This window comes from Metarhizium brunneum, chromosome 2 (genome assembly GCF_013426205.1).
Source record: "Metarhizium brunneum chromosome 2, complete sequence".
In the NCBI taxonomy this organism is placed as follows: domain Eukaryota; kingdom Fungi; phylum Ascomycota; class Sordariomycetes; order Hypocreales; family Clavicipitaceae; genus Metarhizium; species Metarhizium brunneum.
Window position 1 is genome coordinate 2,046,967 of NC_089423.1, and position 18,931 is coordinate 2,065,897.

Consider the following 18,931-nt stretch of genomic DNA (forward strand, 5'->3'; position numbering starts at 1 on the left):
GTCTTTGCGGGTCAGAATGTCTATGATTCTGCTCTGATCTTTGTGGTCAGTGAAATGCCAGTGGCTGAAAACGCGCTGGGTTTGACTTGATGCCCTTATCCTTGTCGTTCCGCCTCAGCGTCTGCTTAGTCAGGGACTTTACATGCTCATGTTCTATCAATGGCTACAGAAGTGATGTAAGTTAATGCAAACACTACACAAAACGGAAGCAAACGCTGCCCAATGTGCTTTCCTCCCTGCCTCACTGCGTTCCCGTGTTTTCTGAACAATTTCCTCGCAGGTTCGTTGCTCACAGAGTACGTCTTGACCATTGACATGCTACAGGTCCTAACAATAGTTTAGAATTTACTATGCTACACTTCTTGGCCACGTGTGTGTCTTACTAGTTGGTATGAAAATTTCAGAATGTTTATCATTATTCATGTATACATGGATCGGTCAACTTCTGCAGGCTGGATGTGACCACCCTCCTATATCGCACCTCCGAAAGTTGGGTCGCCCTACCTATCGACCCTACAATTAGTCCAAAAGAATGTCGAAGCTGAACTCATTATCAGTTTTCAACGAATACCGCGGCAGAGTCCATGGGCCGCACGAGCCAGTACCCAACCCATGGTGTGCCCAATCAAGCCTTACAACCGTGTCGTCGCGTTTCCGCTTGTGCAGCTCATACGGATGCGTGCAGTCGTCAATATCCTTTGTTGAGTAATGCATGGCTGAAAAGCTTGCACCATCTAAATCGCCAAAATTAGCCCTCAGAAAGCGACCCATGGACCCGAGAATCTCGACCCAACGAACGTCGGTCCTGTTCCCGCCGTCCTGGGGAAACTCGTAATCAACCCACAGATCGTCAACAGTCGACTCCCAATTTCCGAATAATTGGGAGTATTTTTTATCTCGATATGACTCGCCAGGGCCGCGGCCCCACCATTTCACCCGCTCTGCCCCGTCAAGGCCAAGGGTGATACCGATCCGCGCAAATGTCGATGGCAGACCCAATCCTTGCGGCTTTCCTTTGACATTGATGGCGAGCGACTCGCCTCGGAAGTGATACGTCCATGTGGTGTCAACCGCCCACAGAAGAGCAGGAGGGGCGATCCTCTGCTTTATTTCCACCGTAATGCCATCTTGAACTTCGCGGAATTGAACCTGCTTCACATGTGTAGAAGTTTGATGCAGTCTCTTGTCTGTCCACTCTCGCCCATGGCCGCCGCGATCGTTGTCCGTCAGAGCACGATAAAAGTCCATGGTAATGGGCTGGCTGATTATTTCAGAAGTGGGATTGTCTCTACGTTTCCAACTTACAAGGGTGCCTGTCACTGTGTCTATAGCCCATGTCGAGCGCCCGGACGCCGAGGAAATCTTCACAAGCGAGTCTGACGCCATTTGCAAGGTTGATTTCGGCATCGGCGGCTCAATAGATTGAATAGCATTGACGGACAGCGGTCGCGACACTCGAAGCTGTCCGGTGGCAACTTGGTGATGAGCAGGTGCCCAATTTGTCCCGTGTTTCATTTGAAACCTGAGTTGCAAATACGCTTCGCCATGCACTTCTTTCAACATCCCGTGGTGAAACCCCTCGGCCGTCACAACAGCTTCCGTATGTGGTCTTATACCTATGATGCGACCTGTGCATTAGCATTGCGTTTGAAGTGATAGGCTCTGTTTTTCTCTCCCTCTATTCCTTTTGCTCTTTTTATCTTCCAAGAAAAAAAGGTACTCCTTACCTGTAGGTATTTTGACTCGGCCACCTGCAAATTCTTTACCATCAGAAACGATAGACCAAGTTGCAAACAGATGATCTAGCGCTAGAAAGTCGTAACGATTCGCAACGGCAATGTTGCGATGATGCAGAGACAGTGTTTGAACCGGCTCGATCGACTTGGCATACTCGGTAATATTGGAGCTCACCGTATGCTCAGAGTACAACAAACCGTCCATGACAAAGTTGTAATCGTTGGGTTCGTCCCCAAAGTCACCACCGTACGCCATAAACTCCTCCCCATCTTTAGTCTTGGTTCGAAGGCCCTGCTAAGTATTAGCAATGCCAACTTTCAAAATACAACGGCCGTGGATGAGTCCTTACATGATTAGCCCATTCCCATACAAAGCCACCCATCAGCCTTGGGTGCTTGTAGAACAAATCAATATACTCCTTGGCATTGCCCTCCGAGTTGCCCATGGAATGCAGAAATTCGCACAGCACTAGTGGTTTCTTCCAGTCGCGCTCTTTGGCAACTGACTCGACATAGTCGAGATCCGGATACATGCGACTATATATGTCCGCCGTCTGCGCGTTCCAATCACCCTCATAATGGACCAGCCGCGTATTATCCATGGACTTGATAACCTCGTACATGGCCTGGTGATTTCGTCCATAGAATGATTCGTTCCCAAGCGACCACATGATGACGCACGCGTGGTTTTTATCTCGGGCAACCATCTGTCGTGCTCGGTCGACATACTGCTCTTTCCAAGCAGGATTATCAGAAGTGTAGCTCGCCGCGTCGCCGCCCACCGCCCCGAAACCATGACACTCCAAATCCGCTTCGTCGAGAATCCAGAGGCCCAGTTCGTCGGCCACGTCGTACAAACGCGGGTCGTTTATCTGGTGGGATGTGCGAATGGCATTAATGTTGTGCTTCTTCATGATGAGCAGGTCCTTACGCATAAAGTCGTACGGCACTGCACGACCATGGTCCGGGTGGTGCTCGTGCCGGTTGACGCCTCGGAACTTGACGGGATTTCCGTTGATGCAGAATACCCCGTCTATCAAGCCCGTCTTTCGAAATCCGACGCGCTGAACCAGACTGCACTTGGTACCGTCAAGAAAGTTGAGCACCAGGGTGTATAGGTACGGCGTCTCCGCGGTCCATTTGTGCGGGTTTTCAACGTCAAGTCTGAACTCGTCCGAGCTGGACACCTTGATCGTATTCGCGAGAACTTGCTCGTCCGCCGTAGCATCAAGGAGCTTCAGTTCGACGGCACAAGGCGCGCTAACGTCGACTTTAACGCGCAGAGTTGCATTCTCGAATCTGTCGTCCAAGTCTGTTACGACGTGGAAGTCGACAGGGTGCACTTTGGGAAAGGCATGGAGGTAAACGTCTCTGAAAATACCACTGAGCCACCACTCGTCCTGGTCCTCAATGTAGCTCCCGTCGCAGCGCTGGTACACTTCCACGGCCAGGCGATTCTCTCCACCAACTTGAATATGCTCCGTCACGTCGAATTCACTGGGGTTCCGAGAGCCCTGCGAATATCCAACTTCCTTCCCATTAACCCATACCGTGAATGAGGAATCTACCCCTTCGAATCGCAGCCGTACCTGGTGATTCGCAAACGACCCATCAACCTCGAACGAGGTCACGTACCGACCACACTCGTTCTCCTGGTACGAAACATTGGGCGGATCTACCGGCCACGGATACAGGATATTGGTGTAGTGCGGACCCCTTCCGAATTCTTGGAGCTGCCACATTCCGGGGACAACTATGTCCTTGAAAGAGGCATCCTGGAAGTTAGGCTTGTAAAAGTCCCGCGGCCCGTCGAATGGTGACTTGGACCAGTGGAACTTCCATTTCCCAGAGAGACATTGCGCTTTGGCTTTGCTGACGTCCTGCGTGAGCGCGGCTGCTTCGGTGTCGTAGAGGTAGAAGTTGCTTCGGGGTGGGAGAGTGTTGCGATGGACGACGTCGACATTGCTCCAGTCCGGGAGGGAGCTTGGATGAGATGGCGGAAGTGGCATGTCTACTGTGAAGAATTGGATATGACCAAGAGCCACTGAGGGTTTTGTAAACTGGGGCTGGCAGGGGATTTGGGGTGCAGATGGAACGGCAGCTGTTCGTGAGACAGACTGGCTATTAATTCATGGGCGAGTACACAGTGCCAGCTGGTGCAAGTTGTTACAATGGCGAAATATCTCGCGTGACGTGGATTCAAGACAGGATGACAAGGTCACGCTCCCGGGAGGAGAGATGAGAATAGATTACAGGAAAGGTAGCGTCGACATGAAGATGGCTCGAGTTGCAAGCTCGATGAGGAGGTTGAGGGGTAGCTTTAAGGATGGAGGGTCATGGTACGACTTGATTGGAACACACGCGGCCAAGCTTCGAGATTGGGCCAAGTCCACATGATTCATCAGTTCCCAGCTACAGCTCGGGATGAAACACGACTTCTTTTCATCGCTGTGCTTTGTACACCTCACCAATTTGATGTCGGGTTGCATCTCGGCTCGCTCATTCGCATCCCTTGGGGATACCACGAGACAGCTTTCGCAGCTTGACAGCATTGCACGCGTACGCAGGTGCATTGGGCGAACACGAGCACAACTCTTGTGAATATCCCAAATTGTCTACTAACAACGAATTCGTCCCAGTGATCCATGATGTGCACTTACACGCGTGTCATAGGCTTCAATCGGAGTCATCAGCCTACCAGCTCCGCCGTGGGACAGCAAGGATGCGCCCAGCATCGACAGCCTCCATCGGCACAGAGACGCCAAGTACAGCTCCCATCATGAAAGCAACGGTCATCCAAGCTCCAGAATGGCCCGATCACATGGTCAAGCCTCTCATATTCCTCGCCGGAACCACCACGCCAACGGCAGACGGCGACTGGCGTCAAAGACTCGTCAACCGTCTCTCTCAATACCCCGTCACGTTCCTCGACCCGACAAACAAGAATTGGGACTCAACCTGGACAGAAGACTTCTCCGACACCCGCTGGACAAGGCAAATCAGATGGGAGCTGGACCTCCAGGAGCAAGCCGACATCGTCGTGGTCTTCTTTCATGAGAGCACTCTGGCGCCAGTCAGCCTGCTGGAGTTGGGCATGCATGCCCGGTCGGGAAAGGCTATAGCGTGCGCAATGCCGGGCTATGCGAAACGCGGAAACGTTCAGGCCGCCTGCGGCATGTATGATGGTGAATTTGTGACCAGCGAGGAGGAGTTGGCTCAGGCGGTTGAAAGCAGGTTGAGGGACCGGTTCAAGCTTGGCAATATTGAAGCCACTGCCGGGCTTAGGGGTGATTGATTGATGAAGGTTTCCTCAAGACATCATACCTATAGTAGACAAGATACTTCCCAGTGTTTCCGCCAACATGACAAGAATGCGGCATCTCTGCACCAGCTGGGACCGTTGATCATGGTGGGCTTTGTTGGACGCACGCCGGCATTGACTACTATCTTGTGCATGGTCCTGGGAGCCAAGGGTAAGGATTGTAAGGAGGATAACTGAGGCTCATAGCCCCGGACATCGACACGGAGTACAGGGTACCTTATCCATGGGCCGACGACTTCCAGCATCTGAGTTACCGTCCATCGCACAACAAAGGCGGCCTGTATACCCAGTCCTTTGGTCAAGTTCCATGGGCACGAAATTGGTGGAGTTCTAGACTGAGCGCTTTCCACACTAACGCGTTTTCTTCTTATCCACAAGACTTTGCTCGAGAGTCAAGACACGTTTTGTGGCCCGCCAACTTCCAACTTGGAATTACCCTGTGGTCAATGCTGCCTTTGGCGGATTCAGTGACAAGACACGCCACCCTGTGATAGAGCCTGAGATTTAGAAACACAGGTGAAGGAGGCAACCTTCTGAAAAGACGGAGAGATATTTCAGCGTCGTATAATTGAGCAGACGCAATGCACATTCAGACAAAAGTGCAGATGTGAATGTTGCGCCCGATAGCCAAGATTAACAAGGAGATTCCGTTGTCCATGGGTGACGATGATGTGGCCTGCGACTTGTTCGACTCGTGCGGGGACCCAATAAGCTAATCGATATGTTGTATGTATGTATGTACGTACCAGTGACTGGACCCTTCTCACCACTTGCAATGTTGGGCATTTTTGACCATTCAAACTTGACATGTCGATTGGACTTGACCCCACATGCACACTCTGCCACTTTTCTGCCACACTTCTGAGCCTTCTCCCACTACGACTTGACCGGGGTAGCAACAACACCAACTTCAACCAGTGCGCAGCCTCCAGTTCTCCCATTGTTCATCTTCCCTGTTGCGGGATACCTTGCACTGTACTCTGTATTGATACCAATTGCTCATCTGACACTGCAAGTTCGCTCTAGCTTTTTTACAATGGAGGACCAGTTCGGCGGCCGAACCGATGATGACCTCTTCTACGATGACTTCGAGCCCGTCGACAGCGAGCCCATCGTGGTCCAGGAAGAAGCGCCGTATATTCAGGAACCATCGCCTGTTGCTCCTGTTGCTCCTGCTGCGCCTGTAGCTCCAGAGCCTGCACAAGCAAGACAATCCAAGCCCAGGAAGTCGTCGCCACCCGCTCAAGCCCCGAACAGCAATGCGCCGTCCCCGTCGCCGTCACCATCGTCGTCGCAGCCGCCGCAGTCACAGTCACAGTCACAGACCCAGCCCCAGTCCAAGGGCGGCAATCTCTCCTCATCACGCTTCGCTCGCAAGGGAAACTTCAATATGAGGCAGCAGTCTACGCCGCCGCCGCCACCACCACCAGCAACTAAATCGCCTGCGCCACCCAAGGAATCTAAAGAAAAGGAACATGGCCAGGAAAGAGAAAAGGATACCAAAGGCGACAAGGAAAAGGACGGCACCCCACCACCCAATGCGCCCACAGCTCCTGCAAAGGATAAGAAACCTCAAGCCCCCTCACAGAATACAGCTGCGAATGCGGAGGCACGACTTCAATCCGGCGCCAACCCGCGTCAGAAACTTACCGAGGAGGAACTTGCCGCCAAGATGGAAAAGATGAAACTGCTGTCAGCAGAGAAGACGCGTCAGTTTGAGAGAGCTGAAAAGGACGAACAACAGCATGCTCAGGCGTATGCCAAGGGCATGGAAGAAGCCCGCAAGCGGAGAGCAGAAGAAGCGGAACGAAGACGCCGGGGAGAAGAGGAGAAGCGCAAGCTCGATGATGAACGTGCAAAGAACCGTGAGCGCAAGCTCAAAGCCATGGGTATGAAAGAAGGTGGCTGGGACGAGGGCAAGGAGGCCATTCTGGAGGAAGAAGCCAGAAGGGGCTTCAAGGGAGCAAACGGTGGTATTAGAGGCACCAAGCGTGGCGGCCTCGGAGGCAGTCGATATTCTCGAGAAGTAGACGATCAACCCGACGTGGACCGCTTCCTGGATGACCAGCAGCGCAGCAGGGGAAGGGGACGTGGTGGTGGTGGACGTGGAGGTGGTCGCGGACGAGGCAGTGGTCGAGGAGGGTTTGATGGCTCATTGCCGAAACCAAATGACAGCAGTGCACCCGCGCCTTCTCTCAACGTGGAAGATTTCCCAGCACTGCCCTCAGATGGAACCAGGAAGCCAACTGGACCGATTGCGCCGGTCGCATACCCACGGAAAGCCGCACCAGCCCCTATCCCGGCCTTGCCATCACCATCTCCTGCCGGCGGCAAATGGGACGATGAGATGGAGGCCCTGGATGAGCTTAAGCAGCAAGGGGAGTCATAGCTGTTGTGGGACAGAGATTACAGGCACAATAGAATGAGTGGGCGGGTATTATGGGACACGGGTAAAAGTGTCATGACAGATGTATGATTTGGATACCTACCTCTATGCTGGGAGAGCAAAAGAACAAAGAATGAGTGATGAGCGGGAGCAATTGGATACATGTAATCAGAAGCGGCAAAACACAACGTTAATATGTGAATCTCTTGTGAGACAAGCCCAAATGTAGTTGGCATATCAAGCCGCAACTCTTTCATCACTTCTTCAGGGCCGACACGCACAGGGTTAAGTTGGTCCAAGTACAATGAATCTCCTATATCGAAGGGTATTTTCCTCCCTGAATGCATATTCTTCAGGTAACGCCAGAGTTGATATGCGACTCGCCCATAAAACCAGCAAAATGATCTTACTCCGTAAGCATAACAAATGGTAACAAAACCCGCCTCTTAACGCCAAACACCCTGGTCTGTCACAAGACTGCTCACAGACCAAAAGACGATCCCCCATGGCAGTCGCATACCTTTACCACCGTCTGCCTCCCCTTCCGCTCCTATAACCTCCAGCCCTCGGGCCCCTTGGTCCTCCCATCCCCCCTCCAGGACCATCATCCCCATCCATCATCCCCTGTCTCTGCCTACTCTTCAGCTCCCTCGGGAACGCATCGTACGTCTTCCGCATAGACGCATACCCCAGATGCATCTTGCCATAAAAGTGATCCGCTAGCCGGCGATCGTTATCTAATCTACTTAGATATGCGCCACAGACATCGCACACTTGGAGCTTCTGGTGGCCAGAAGGGCCAGACGTATCGGAAAGCGCCTTGAGCTCCTTTTCCTTTTCGACTTTTAGCTGCATGGTCTGCTTGATGCGGAAATTCTCGTCGACGGCGCGGGAGACTTCGTTCATGGAAGCGAGGACTTCGACTTCCAGCTGGCCGTTGGCTATTGAGGCCGCAAGCTCGGAGATGGTTTTCAGCTATTGCCATGGGGGTTAGCATTGTGGCGCTCTCCACGCTTGCAACGCAGGTCAGGATGGAGGCATAATACCAAAACGTTTGTTTGTCGGATCTCATCAGGCGTCTTCTCGAGCCTCTTTTGCGCGGCGTCGATTCGTCGATTGCAATCGTCAATGTACTTTTGCAGGTCGCGCATGTAGTCGTAGTCGAATCCATATCTCTGCTTCTCCCGATCCGACAGGGCCTCGTACTCGACTTTCAACGGTTCAGAGTGCACTTTGGGACACTGGCCCAGGTCCTGCTTTGTGTTGGTGAAGAGGTCGTGCGGACAGGTGCCTACAAGATAGGACCGGCAGACTTTGGGATCTGTGAGGGAGAGTTGAGCGGCGCGCGAGGTGGACTGGTGGCCCATGAGCTGCTCGAGCAGCTTTCTTTGCTCGGCGGCCATGATTGCTGGATCCGCACCTGGTGGACTATTGTATACAGAAGTGCGAGGCGCGAGCTTGACCGACAGTGTTGATATGATGGTGTGGTCACTGGTGAGGCGGTGCTCTTTTCGGAGCTGCTTCAGTTGCTTCAAAGACTGGTGGAATGGATGCTCTGCCCCATCTCACCGCCTGCCAGGGATCCACGTTTCTGCCCAGACCAAATGTTCCGGCTGGTCAAGCCACGAGTCGATCTCGAGCCAAGGATTAAGCCATCAATAATGTCCAGTTGCTCCACGTCGCCTGTCGGCATCTCCAGCTTTCGAGTCGTGATGACTTCCTGACCGGGTTCCTCAACTCTTATAAACTTGGCGCGGTATACGCGACATGTCCATGTTACTGCAACCGCGCAGATAGTTCCATTCTTTGACTATCTGCCTTGATTTCTTTCTTTCCCCCCTTTTTTTATCTTGTTGTTCTCTTCTCCATTTAGCCACTTCGACCCAACCTCGCCTTCGTCGTTAAATAGATACATACGAGATTCGCGAGATGCGTCCCTGTCTGACGCCGTTATTGGCATCTCTTGTCCCCGGACTTGCCGCCGCCGCCGCCGCCGACTACCACGAGCTACTTACTCTGCGCCCATTGCCATTCTCCCAGCTTCTTGCAAGCTTTAATTTCAAATCAAATTCGTCCATAGCCGATTTTGAGGCGCACAACTTCCGATTGTTCCCCCGGTCACTCGGCCAGATTCTCGAGTACGCGGGCACACGAGAGCTCCATCTGCGGTTCACATTGGGACGGTGGGACGCGGAGACATGGGGGGCACGACCTTGGGACGGCACAAAGGAGGGCGGCACCGGTGTTGAGTTGTGGGCGTGGATGGATGCTGAAACCGATCAACAGGCAGATGAGAACTGGCTGACCTTGACGAATGCCCTTTCGGGGTTATTTTGCGCCAGTCTCAACTTCATTGATGGGACGAGGACTGTACGACCAGCTCTTTCATTTCAACCGGAGGGTCATCATTCGAGCGAGACGTTGGCCAAGACACGATTGTTACATGGCGTTCTGCCACATGAGGTGGTGTGTACGGAGAACCTGACGCCTTTTTTGAAGTTATTGCCATGTCATGGGAAGGCAGGCATTGCAAGTCTATTGGATGGTCACAAGTTGTTTGATTCGTCATTTCAGAGCATGGCCATCGACGTGAAGCCCATTTGTGACCAGAGTGGCGATTGTGTGCTACAGATGGAGCAGACGATTGATATGGTTATGGACGTCAACCGATCCAAGAGGCCGAGGGGTATGTCGCCGCAAGAACACGACACAACTCCTTACATTGACTAACCATGTACGCAGATAACCCTATCCCACGACCGCCTCCTACTCATGAACTAGTCTGCGACACCTCCAAGTCCTACCACGACGATGATCATTGCTTCCCAGCCGACCACCTCAACGGCCAAGACTGGACACTTTCTCAAATCTTTGGCCGCCCCATGAAAGGCACATGTCCTCTTGCCGACGCGCAGGTGCCTCCCGTGTGTCTCCAAGTCCCCGATTCACGAGTCGTCTACGCCTCGGAAGGCTCCGCCGAAATCAAGGATGAGAATGGCATGTCCAGATGCTACACAATCCCACCCCAAAGTGAATTCGCGCTTGTCCTCCCCAAATCCGAAGCCAAGACCCCCGAAGAAGCAGCAAAGGAACTCGTCGAACCTGTACAGCCCCTCCTCTACGCAGAACGCAGCTTCACTGGCCACGGCCAGGAACACGGCGGCGTCCAAGCCATCCTCACCAACCCCAACAATGTAGAAGTCGAATTCGTCTATCTTGAATCTCTCCCCTGGTTCATGCGCATCTACCTACACACCTTGTCAACCCGTATTTCATCCTCGGCTGCCCCGACGACCAATTCCTCGGAACTCATCAAGCAGATCCATTACCGCCCTGCGCTGGACCGCTCCCGCGGCACCCAGCTCGAACTGCTGATGCGCATCCCACCGAGATGCACTGTTTTCCTCACATATGACTTTGAAAAGGCCATCTTGCGCTATACAGAGTACCCGCCAGATGCCAATCGCGGCTTCGACGTCGCAGCGGCCGTGATTCGCACTCTCGAGCCCCAAGTTATGAATCTCCGTACCACGAGTTTACTCCTGTACCTGCCGACGCCGGACTTTAGCATGCCGTACAACGTGATTATCTTCACGTCGACGGCTATTGCACTTGCCTTTGGCGGGCTGTATAATATCCTTGTGAGGAGGTTAGTTGGCGCGGACGAGGTCGCGAGTCCCATGGCGAAGTGGAAGTTGAGGAATCTCTTGAGCAAGTTTCAGAAGAGAGGAATTGGCAGGCAATAAAATTATTGGGCGGCAGGCATAATATAATCTCTTCTTTTTCAGCACCCGGGATGGCATGATGAATTATATACGGTGTGATTTTTTGCACGTATACGTTGCACCTCGTGAGTGATGCTGAAGAGATTCATGACTTTACAGGACAAATGCATAGCTCGCCATGGCCGACGCATTGGGAGGAGCTGAAGTTGTTCAAGACGCTCATCCAGACATTACACCATGCCACGGCCTATACTATACGCGGGTCATATCGTCTCAGTCATATACATATATATATTGATGTTTATAAACTTCCAAAGTGGGAAAATATACAGATTCATAAATCTTCGTCGGACGCACTGGTCTTTTTTATCTGTTGAAAACTCACGCGGCCCGCCGCCCTCTAACCACACACCGAAACCTCGCGCCTCTCCCAGTGCAACGCAATAAATTCGCTCAATCTCACAGACAGAAATGCTTCCTTGCTCATCGACGACATTGCCCTCTACCACTTCTCTCAGCGCAGCAGATTCGAGACATGGCATCGCACTTTTTAGCAACCGGCCGGGACGGTGAAGTCCTCGGTGCGGTTGCGACCACCGTTGTATCTGGCGTTTTCGCCGAGACCACGCTTGGCAAAGGCCTTCCAGAGCAGGCACTTGTTGGCGGAGCCAGTGAGCTTCTTGTCTGCGTCGAGGATGGCGTCTCGCGCAGATACCATGCTAGGGTTGCACGGCTGGATGGCCATGCCGCCCATGACGAGCTTCATGGTGAGGAAGCGGCCGTCCTTGGGGACACGCTTGTCGTCAAAGGTGGGGTACTTGTCGGCGGTGATGCCGTGCTCGTCAACAAGGTTCCAGAAGACCTCGTAGAGGGTATTGGCCCAGATCTCACCCATGGCGTGGACCTCGTTCTTCTCGTTGGCAGAGGCGTAGGTGTAGGGGTTCGTCTGGATGTTGGTGGAGTAGGGGAAGGACCGGATGCCCTTGGGTTTGTTGGAGACCCAAACACCGAGAGGGAAGTCCTTGGTGCGCGTGTCGTTGGCCTTGGCGAGGACGGCAACGGCCATGAAGTCGGACCAGCCCTCTCCCATGCCTCCGGACTCGAGACCATTGAGGCAGCCCGAGTTCGCAGGGCCGCCGGTCAGGCGGGTGGACAGGCCGTGGGTGTACTCGTGGAGAACGACGTCAGAGTCAAAGGCGCAATCGCGTTGGGGGCTGGCCAGAGTCCACATGTACATTCTCATGCGAGCGCGCGAGCCATCGGGAGGTGTGGCAAAGTTGGCATTGTTAGTACCGCTGCCGTCCTGGGAGTTGAGGACGACGAAGTCATTGCCCTTGCCTCCCTTGCCGTTGTTGTTGGTCTGGAAGTTACCGGCGGCCTCGTTGAAGCCCAAGGTGTAAAGCAAGTCGTGATAGGTGTTGGCGGTGTAGAATAACTGAGTGATGGAGGCATCCTGGTATTCGGTGCTGTTGGACTGGGTAGGGGAGTAGTTGTACTCAAACTTGCGATCAGCGGAAGTTGGGCGGTAACTGTTGGCGAAGTCGTTGGTATTGTTGTGGCCATCGCGGTTGGTCTGAGCAACGGCATTATTGCCCCAGAGGGTGGTGTAGTCCTGGGAGCCATCGCCGAACCAGGTGAATGGGGAGGCATCGACGTTCCATGGGTCAGTCTGGACAGAGCGAGCGCCTTCAGTAGGATCGTTGATGGTCCAGGGATAGACCTGCAAAGTAGCGAATTCGGAGACGAAGTCAACAACGCCGTGAACGTCCTTGCTGTTGTCGGCATCAATATACGTCAACAGCCAATTGTCCATGACATCAGTCTCAACTCTCCAGGCCAATGCCAGCGAGCCATCATCCTTGGTGAGGTAAACCAGCTTGGCCGCGGGATCGCTGACAGCACCCGAGGTTCCTTTGAAGGTGTAAGTCTCAGCACCTTCCATAGCCTCTGACGTGGCGTCGGTGGGATTGACAGGGAGCGCAAGGATATCGACAACGGCCTTCAAAGCGTTGACGGGATCAGTAAATCCACGCTTTTGTATGGGGCTCTCAGGAGGAATCTCGCCATTGTAGAAGCTGTTTCCGTAAGAGAAGATGGTGCTGTCAGGGTTGACATTGACGTTGAAATCAGCATTGTCGATATCAATGCCGTGGACAGTCTGCTTGAAGTTGACGTGGGCAAGGCCATCGGTGTCGACATAGTGATCGTCAACAACACGGAACTCAGCGTCAGGGAGAACAGTCTTGACCAGCTGGGTGGCAGAACTGACGTAGTCTCCTCGCTTCTGTATGCTGCTGATGGCTGGGTCTGATTCGGCCTGTGTTGAAACTGTGTATTCTGATGATCCTGGCATACGGAACTGGCTCACGTCAACGCCACGCTTACCAAGAGAGGCCTCGTTGGCGTGGTGTCTTTGAGGATGTGCCAGAACGTTGGCGGCCAGGCCAGTGAGGCCCAGAATGGCTGCAGACTTCATGCTGAATAGTATATATGAATAGTAAAACGATATAGGTTGCTTTCTGACCTGAATAGGTATCTGAGCTGAACCTGGTATAATCTGCCTTGGGAACTTTTACATTTCCGGGGATTCTCGTCCCGACTTTATACTCCTGTCGGCTCCGACAATGAACGAACTTTCAGGTGATCGTTTCTGGAAGCTTGTCATGTATAGGTAATCACGGAGAGTCGAGCTTCCCGTTCGGTCTACGTATCAGCGATGTGACCCTGAAAACTTGAAGTAGACCTGCCTAAAGATGCTACTCTGCGCCAGCGTTTGCCTTCAGCTACCTATTTAGGACTGGGTAATAACTTGATTTTCTTCTAGGAGTACCCTCGGCAGTCATTTATGCCTATGTGTCGCAAGTCCGATTGTCCGGGTTGCAACTCTAAACTGCGCAGATATGAGGGAAGATCATACCGGCCAAGTGGAGGGTATCACGCTCGGCCTTGGACTTTGGAAAGTAAGAGAAGAAGTCTGCGGCATGACCTCGTTGCAGGTTTCCTGGCATTTACGTGACCTTGCCAAAACATGGCAAATCAGCATTGATTGTGAATATTTGTGATGTGATATGTCGCATTCATCCGATAGTTCCGTGCCGGATCACCGCTCTGTACCTTGGTTTCTGAGATATCCTGGTCATATTCATGATGATCAATTCAGCCTGAAAGCATGCGCATTCGTATGATCAACCTGGCTACTACTGTACATAGGTTTCAGTGGTCTCTGTTACAATACGCCCGAACGGGCATGTGTACACAAATCTGCATCACGCGGATTCAACAGAGATTCCTTGTTTCCCCTGGATTCTAGTATGTACAGGGGCTTGTCCTGGACCAAGTCTCTGGAGCTTCTTAGTCGGGTATAGTTGAACTTCCGATGCCTCGCTTTTCGCATCAGCCACTAGACACTCCGTTGATAGAACGGTACGACTCCTTAATCTGAGCCTAGGTTACTAAACAATGACCGAATCGAACCAAAGCCTGAATAGGCAACATGGCGATAGCACCAAACATAGAAAAATCCCATTGCGGGATGCGGACCCGATATGAGGACCTGCCAAATCGGGCTTGTCAGCCGTCTTGGATATTTGATTCATTGTGCAACTAGCTTAGTGAAAAGCATACTGACCTCGTTTATTTTGCGGGCCCGATACCCTTCAGTCTATTTCCAGATTCCAGATTTGTCGTCCAGACTATCCGCAATATTGCATGATCTTTGGGGGTCCTCGGCTTGTTTCAGTTGTTTTTCAGCCAGCCCATGCCCATGCCCAGCGTTGGCGGGAAAAGTAGCCTTGAGAGTTCATCGGCGAAGTGTAAAGACTCGGGCTGGTGGTCGTTGATGCAATCCATCCTGCTTGGCGTCATGTACGTGCCAAGCTGGCGGCCTCCATTGTGTCAAGCCAATCAAAGATGATGTTGTCAACTGGGGTTCTGTATGTAATCGCCTCGGTCGCCCCGGTCATCTTGGGACCACGAGCCAAGGCTCACGATGCGACACCACCAGCCAGCACTCCGTCCCGGAGGTTACATCTCCGGATAAGCCAGCCCAACCCCAAAGATGCAGACTGTCGTGGAGTTGCATGAACAATGGCGCGTGGCAAGATAAGGTTTCAACGTAACTAAGAGTCACCAGCTCAGTTAAGAAGGTAACCATCAGAATGCGTCCCTACTAGTCGTCACATACAGCAGGCTTGCCTCCATCGATAAAGACGGAGAATGGTAGTTCCCCAGGACCCTCCAACTCAACTGCTTTAGTTGACTGCGGCCAACAGCCAGTTCGTGAAGGCTCCGAAGCTGTTGTCGAAACGCAACATTGGCATTAACCCCTCATCTAAATATATCAGCACAGGATCGCCAAGGACCCCAAACCAAATGCTCCTCCTTCTCATGCGTACTTGGTGCCATGCAAGACATCGAACATCCGGATACTTCCGGGGAAGGGGCTGTCTCAGATATCAATACTGTCAGCCGCTACCACATGGCGGTCAACTGTGTTTGAGATGGCACCTGTGAGCATCGGCGAGAACATTAGACTCGTCCAGTGTTTGTAAAGCTTAACTGTTCTAGGATTACTCAAGATTTTGTTCCCCGGCTCAACAAGTTTCCTTCCTTAGCGCCAACTACCCACAAAGGATTGTCGGGCATTGTGGTGACAATGTGTACAATGGCGAGGCTTCTAGTCGGTATCCGATTTTTTTATTTTCATTCGGCAGGAATACACTTGGCATGGATGATCATGTCCAAACTGCTTTTGAAGGTATCGAGTGGCTCAAACGCAAAGATGTGCTCCGTAGATGGGTGGCTACTGGTGGCAACTGGCAAGAGATTGAACTTGAGGCAGGTGCTCGGACCTTCCTTTGCACACCAAACGCGGCGCCTGCCCCATAAAGAGCCAGAGCACGACCCAGAACCCTGACTCGTAATTTTCCACCGCACAGCTTCCAACCTTGTGAGCATGTCCTCCAGGGAATTTTTGGTTCGACAAGTGTCATTTTTGATTACTGTGTCTGTGTCAGTCGAGCAGTATGGGTTACAAATCCCCCCCTCCCCCAAGGAAACGGTGCGATTCAGTATACCGCCACGTCCTACATCTTTCGCTTTCTGACCTTCACATGTACACATATGAGAATTCTATGCTAATTTTAGACCTAGAAAACCTTGAATCGGCTCTATGAGAAGGACTGCGCTCGACAATGACCCCAAAATCGAAAGTCGACAAGCAACCACAATCCCAGCGGACAGTCCATTATTCACTATGAATAGCCCGGGAGGTACTAGAGTGCCTTTACAAGTTGCGTAACTTGCCGAATCTCTCCTTGCTTTATATTTAGTACCAAGTTCACTGCTATTCCGTCAATACGTTCTGCCCACTGGGACACAATTTGAACTGGAGACTCCCTATCGCTTGACTTACCCTAAGCATGGGCACCGTGCTAGTCATACAACAATGATTTCGTTCTATTGAAGTCAGACTCGCAACTGGTACTATCCAGGAAGCCAAAGGGAGTCTCGCTCCCATGCAATGCTCTAGATAACCGTGTGTATATTACTAGTGATTCAACGGTTGCGTTCGTGGTGGATTGCAAGGGACTGGAAACGTGTTTTGAAGCCGCCAATGTGCCCAGATGTCGCTATAGCTTTGGCGGCAACCCAACGTGATACAGTTGGATTTATGTAGGGTAGGCGTGATATGTCAAAATGGAGGTTTACTGAGCCTCAATTCAGAGCGAATGTTGGGCTCACTCCCCATAGGCGGCCAAGATTTGGGCGAGACAGTCTCTATTATGCTGGTCAACATTTTCGAACCAAGATGGCAGCAGATATCGATAACTCTTACCCAAGACAGCTAATACATTGGCGTGTTGAATCGAGAATAACCAGAATTAAAGGAGATGATGCGTAAAGGGAATCAGCAGCCTTGGATACTTGTCATGGTAGTTGCAGTCCCAAATCAAACCCAGACCTTGGAAACATTACCACATTGCGAAAACTGGTAAACGTATTTGACAATACACTTTTACCCTGGCACTACAAGACTTGAGGGGGGGAATGACTTGTTCAGATACTCTCGCGATGTGGAAAATGAAGTATAATAAGCTAGAAGATGGCACGATAAGACTTTCCCCAGCCGCATGCTTCCGATCCATCCTGAGCCTGTGTAAGCCTTTTCATGGCGTTGTATTTCGCGCTTCCCCATTTCATGTCTATTTGTGTCGGAATGACGAGCTCTTGACATTCGCATTCGTTGCATAAAATCGCCTCGACCAAGCTCGTTATTTTTTGTTTTTATTTGTTTTGCTCGAAGAACTAAGAGTATGCTATCACGATAAACTACAGCAAGAATAAACGGAAAACATACCGTGGCCTAGGTCAACTCTCGGTGTTGGTTATCACAAGGCAACCATTTCTGTTAATCTTTTTTTTCGGTGTTGACAGCTACACACTGCCAGCACTTAACCCGGGGCGTACCCTATAGCAATTCATACCATATTTAACACAATCACAACAAACATGACGCCTCTCAATTAAAACCGCGGATTCACCAGATTTACGAGTTATCACCAATGATTATTAATCCCCAGATCTGATTCATTCGGGCATTCTGGCCACCATGTTTCAAGACATCCGTCAAGTGATCTCACCGTTGTGGTGTCACTAATATCTACGGAATGTAAAACTCGTAATCGGGTCAACTTATTATGAAGCCATCGTTCTAGAGCTTACAATGCGACAACCGTTGGCCATTCTGAGTGAATCAGGTCGATTGTCTACGAGGCATATAGGTCACATGCTGGATTCAATCTTCTTAGCAACTTTCGCCAAATCATGTAGTTGTCACTAGAGGCCCCTGGCGCGATGCACTCGGTTAGGACGGCTGGCGGGACAAGGGACCTGTCCATCTTTAAAGCCAGCGGTCCCATATGGATAAGCCGGCTGGTTGCCTGTCTGATGTGTGTCGCTGTGTTCATGGCGCAGAGGTACCCGGTATGCTTGGGATAGTGAATATCACTCATCATGTCTTGGGCACAGTACATGCCACCAGGGTTTCATCTGGGATTGCCCGCATGATCGATTACACGATACAATTAGTAACCGACTTGTACGCCGATTCTGCTCTCCATTCTTTGTTCCACACGTGTCTCCTTGTGTTAGGATAACATCTAGCCAAGCACTCAGTCTGCGCTGCCGGCTTGTTGTGTGACCAGACGTGAGCAAGTCAGACCTAGTAGATCGCAGTTCAGGGCCATTAGAGACCTTGCCAAAAGCGGCAGTGGAATAGCTACAAGGTGCGTACGACCAAGTATTTAGTTTATCCACTGTTGGGGTCATTTGTGGAACAGATGGGTCGAGTATTCTTCAGTATTTGTGGATGTTCGGAATAGCGCTTGAAAAGACAAGGCGACGTTTCCGGGTTGGCGGCCGATGACCAAACATCCAGAGGAGGCACATAAGACACCTATACTCCATGATTGACATCTTGAAGAGAAAGGGTGCTGGGAACGCACTTACAAAAGAGTTTGTGCGAAAGGAATAAAATGGGGAAGGGGGGAAAGAAGAATGAATTGAGCAGCCTTCGATGTAGAGTTGTGGCCTGGCTTCGGCATTCTGAGACATTATCGAACACGATGCAGACTGCTAGAGTTAGTCATGTCTGAGTTGTGATGCGCAGTTGAGGCCTGTTCGTATTCTCGCTGGCCTAGTATAAGGGCAAAGCATACTATTTTGACTTCGGAGCTACCGTTGGTGGCAGTCGTCTGATCTC

General features: G+C 51.6%; 6 protein-coding genes across 6 annotated transcripts; 3 read left to right on the plus strand and 3 right to left on the minus strand.

Moving 5' to 3' along the window:
* Positions 1-519: 519 nt before the first annotated feature.
* On the minus strand, positions 520-3,745 carry LAC4 (Beta-galactosidase; the record flags this gene model as incomplete). The annotated part of the gene is made up of 3 exons (XM_014691480.1): positions 520-1,616; positions 1,728-2,028; positions 2,087-3,745. The coding sequence occupies 3 exons, from the start codon at positions 3,743-3,745 to the stop codon at positions 520-522; spliced, it is 3,057 nt and encodes a 1,018-aa protein (XP_014546966.1).
* Positions 3,746-4,515: 770 nt separating this feature from the next.
* G6M90_00g035720 (uncharacterized protein) lies at positions 4,516-5,031 on the plus strand (the record flags this gene model as incomplete). Its single annotated transcript, XM_014691481.2, has 1 exon — positions 4,516-5,031. One exon carries the CDS (start codon positions 4,516-4,518, stop codon positions 5,029-5,031), a length of 516 nt encoding a protein of 171 aa, XP_014546967.2.
* A 1,063-nt stretch (positions 5,032-6,094) lies between these two features.
* G6M90_00g035730 (uncharacterized protein) lies at positions 6,095-7,447 on the plus strand (the record flags this gene model as incomplete). Its single annotated transcript, XM_014691482.1, has 1 exon — positions 6,095-7,447. The coding sequence occupies one exon, from the start codon at positions 6,095-6,097 to the stop codon at positions 7,445-7,447; it is 1,353 nt and encodes a 450-aa protein (XP_014546968.1).
* A 519-nt stretch (positions 7,448-7,966) lies between these two features.
* Positions 7,967-8,847, minus strand: US107 (U1 snRNP-associated protein; the record flags this gene model as incomplete). Its single annotated transcript, XM_014691483.1, has 2 exons — positions 7,967-8,419; positions 8,491-8,847. The coding sequence occupies 2 exons, from the start codon at positions 8,845-8,847 to the stop codon at positions 7,967-7,969; spliced, it is 810 nt and encodes a 269-aa protein (XP_014546969.1).
* Positions 8,848-9,373: 526 nt separating this feature from the next.
* Positions 9,374-11,190, plus strand: Pigt (GPI transamidase component PIG-T; the record flags this gene model as incomplete). Its single annotated transcript, XM_066130172.1, has 3 exons — positions 9,374-9,814; positions 10,019-10,130; positions 10,187-11,190. The coding sequence occupies 3 exons, from the start codon at positions 9,374-9,376 to the stop codon at positions 11,188-11,190; spliced, it is 1,557 nt and encodes a 518-aa protein (XP_065986576.1).
* Positions 11,191-11,719: 529 nt separating this feature from the next.
* mep (Extracellular metalloproteinase mep) lies at positions 11,720-13,645 on the minus strand (the record flags this gene model as incomplete). Its single annotated transcript, XM_014691485.1, has 1 exon — positions 11,720-13,645. The coding sequence occupies one exon, from the start codon at positions 13,643-13,645 to the stop codon at positions 11,720-11,722; it is 1,926 nt and encodes a 641-aa protein (XP_014546971.1).
* Between the last annotated feature and the right edge of the window lie 5,286 nt (positions 13,646-18,931).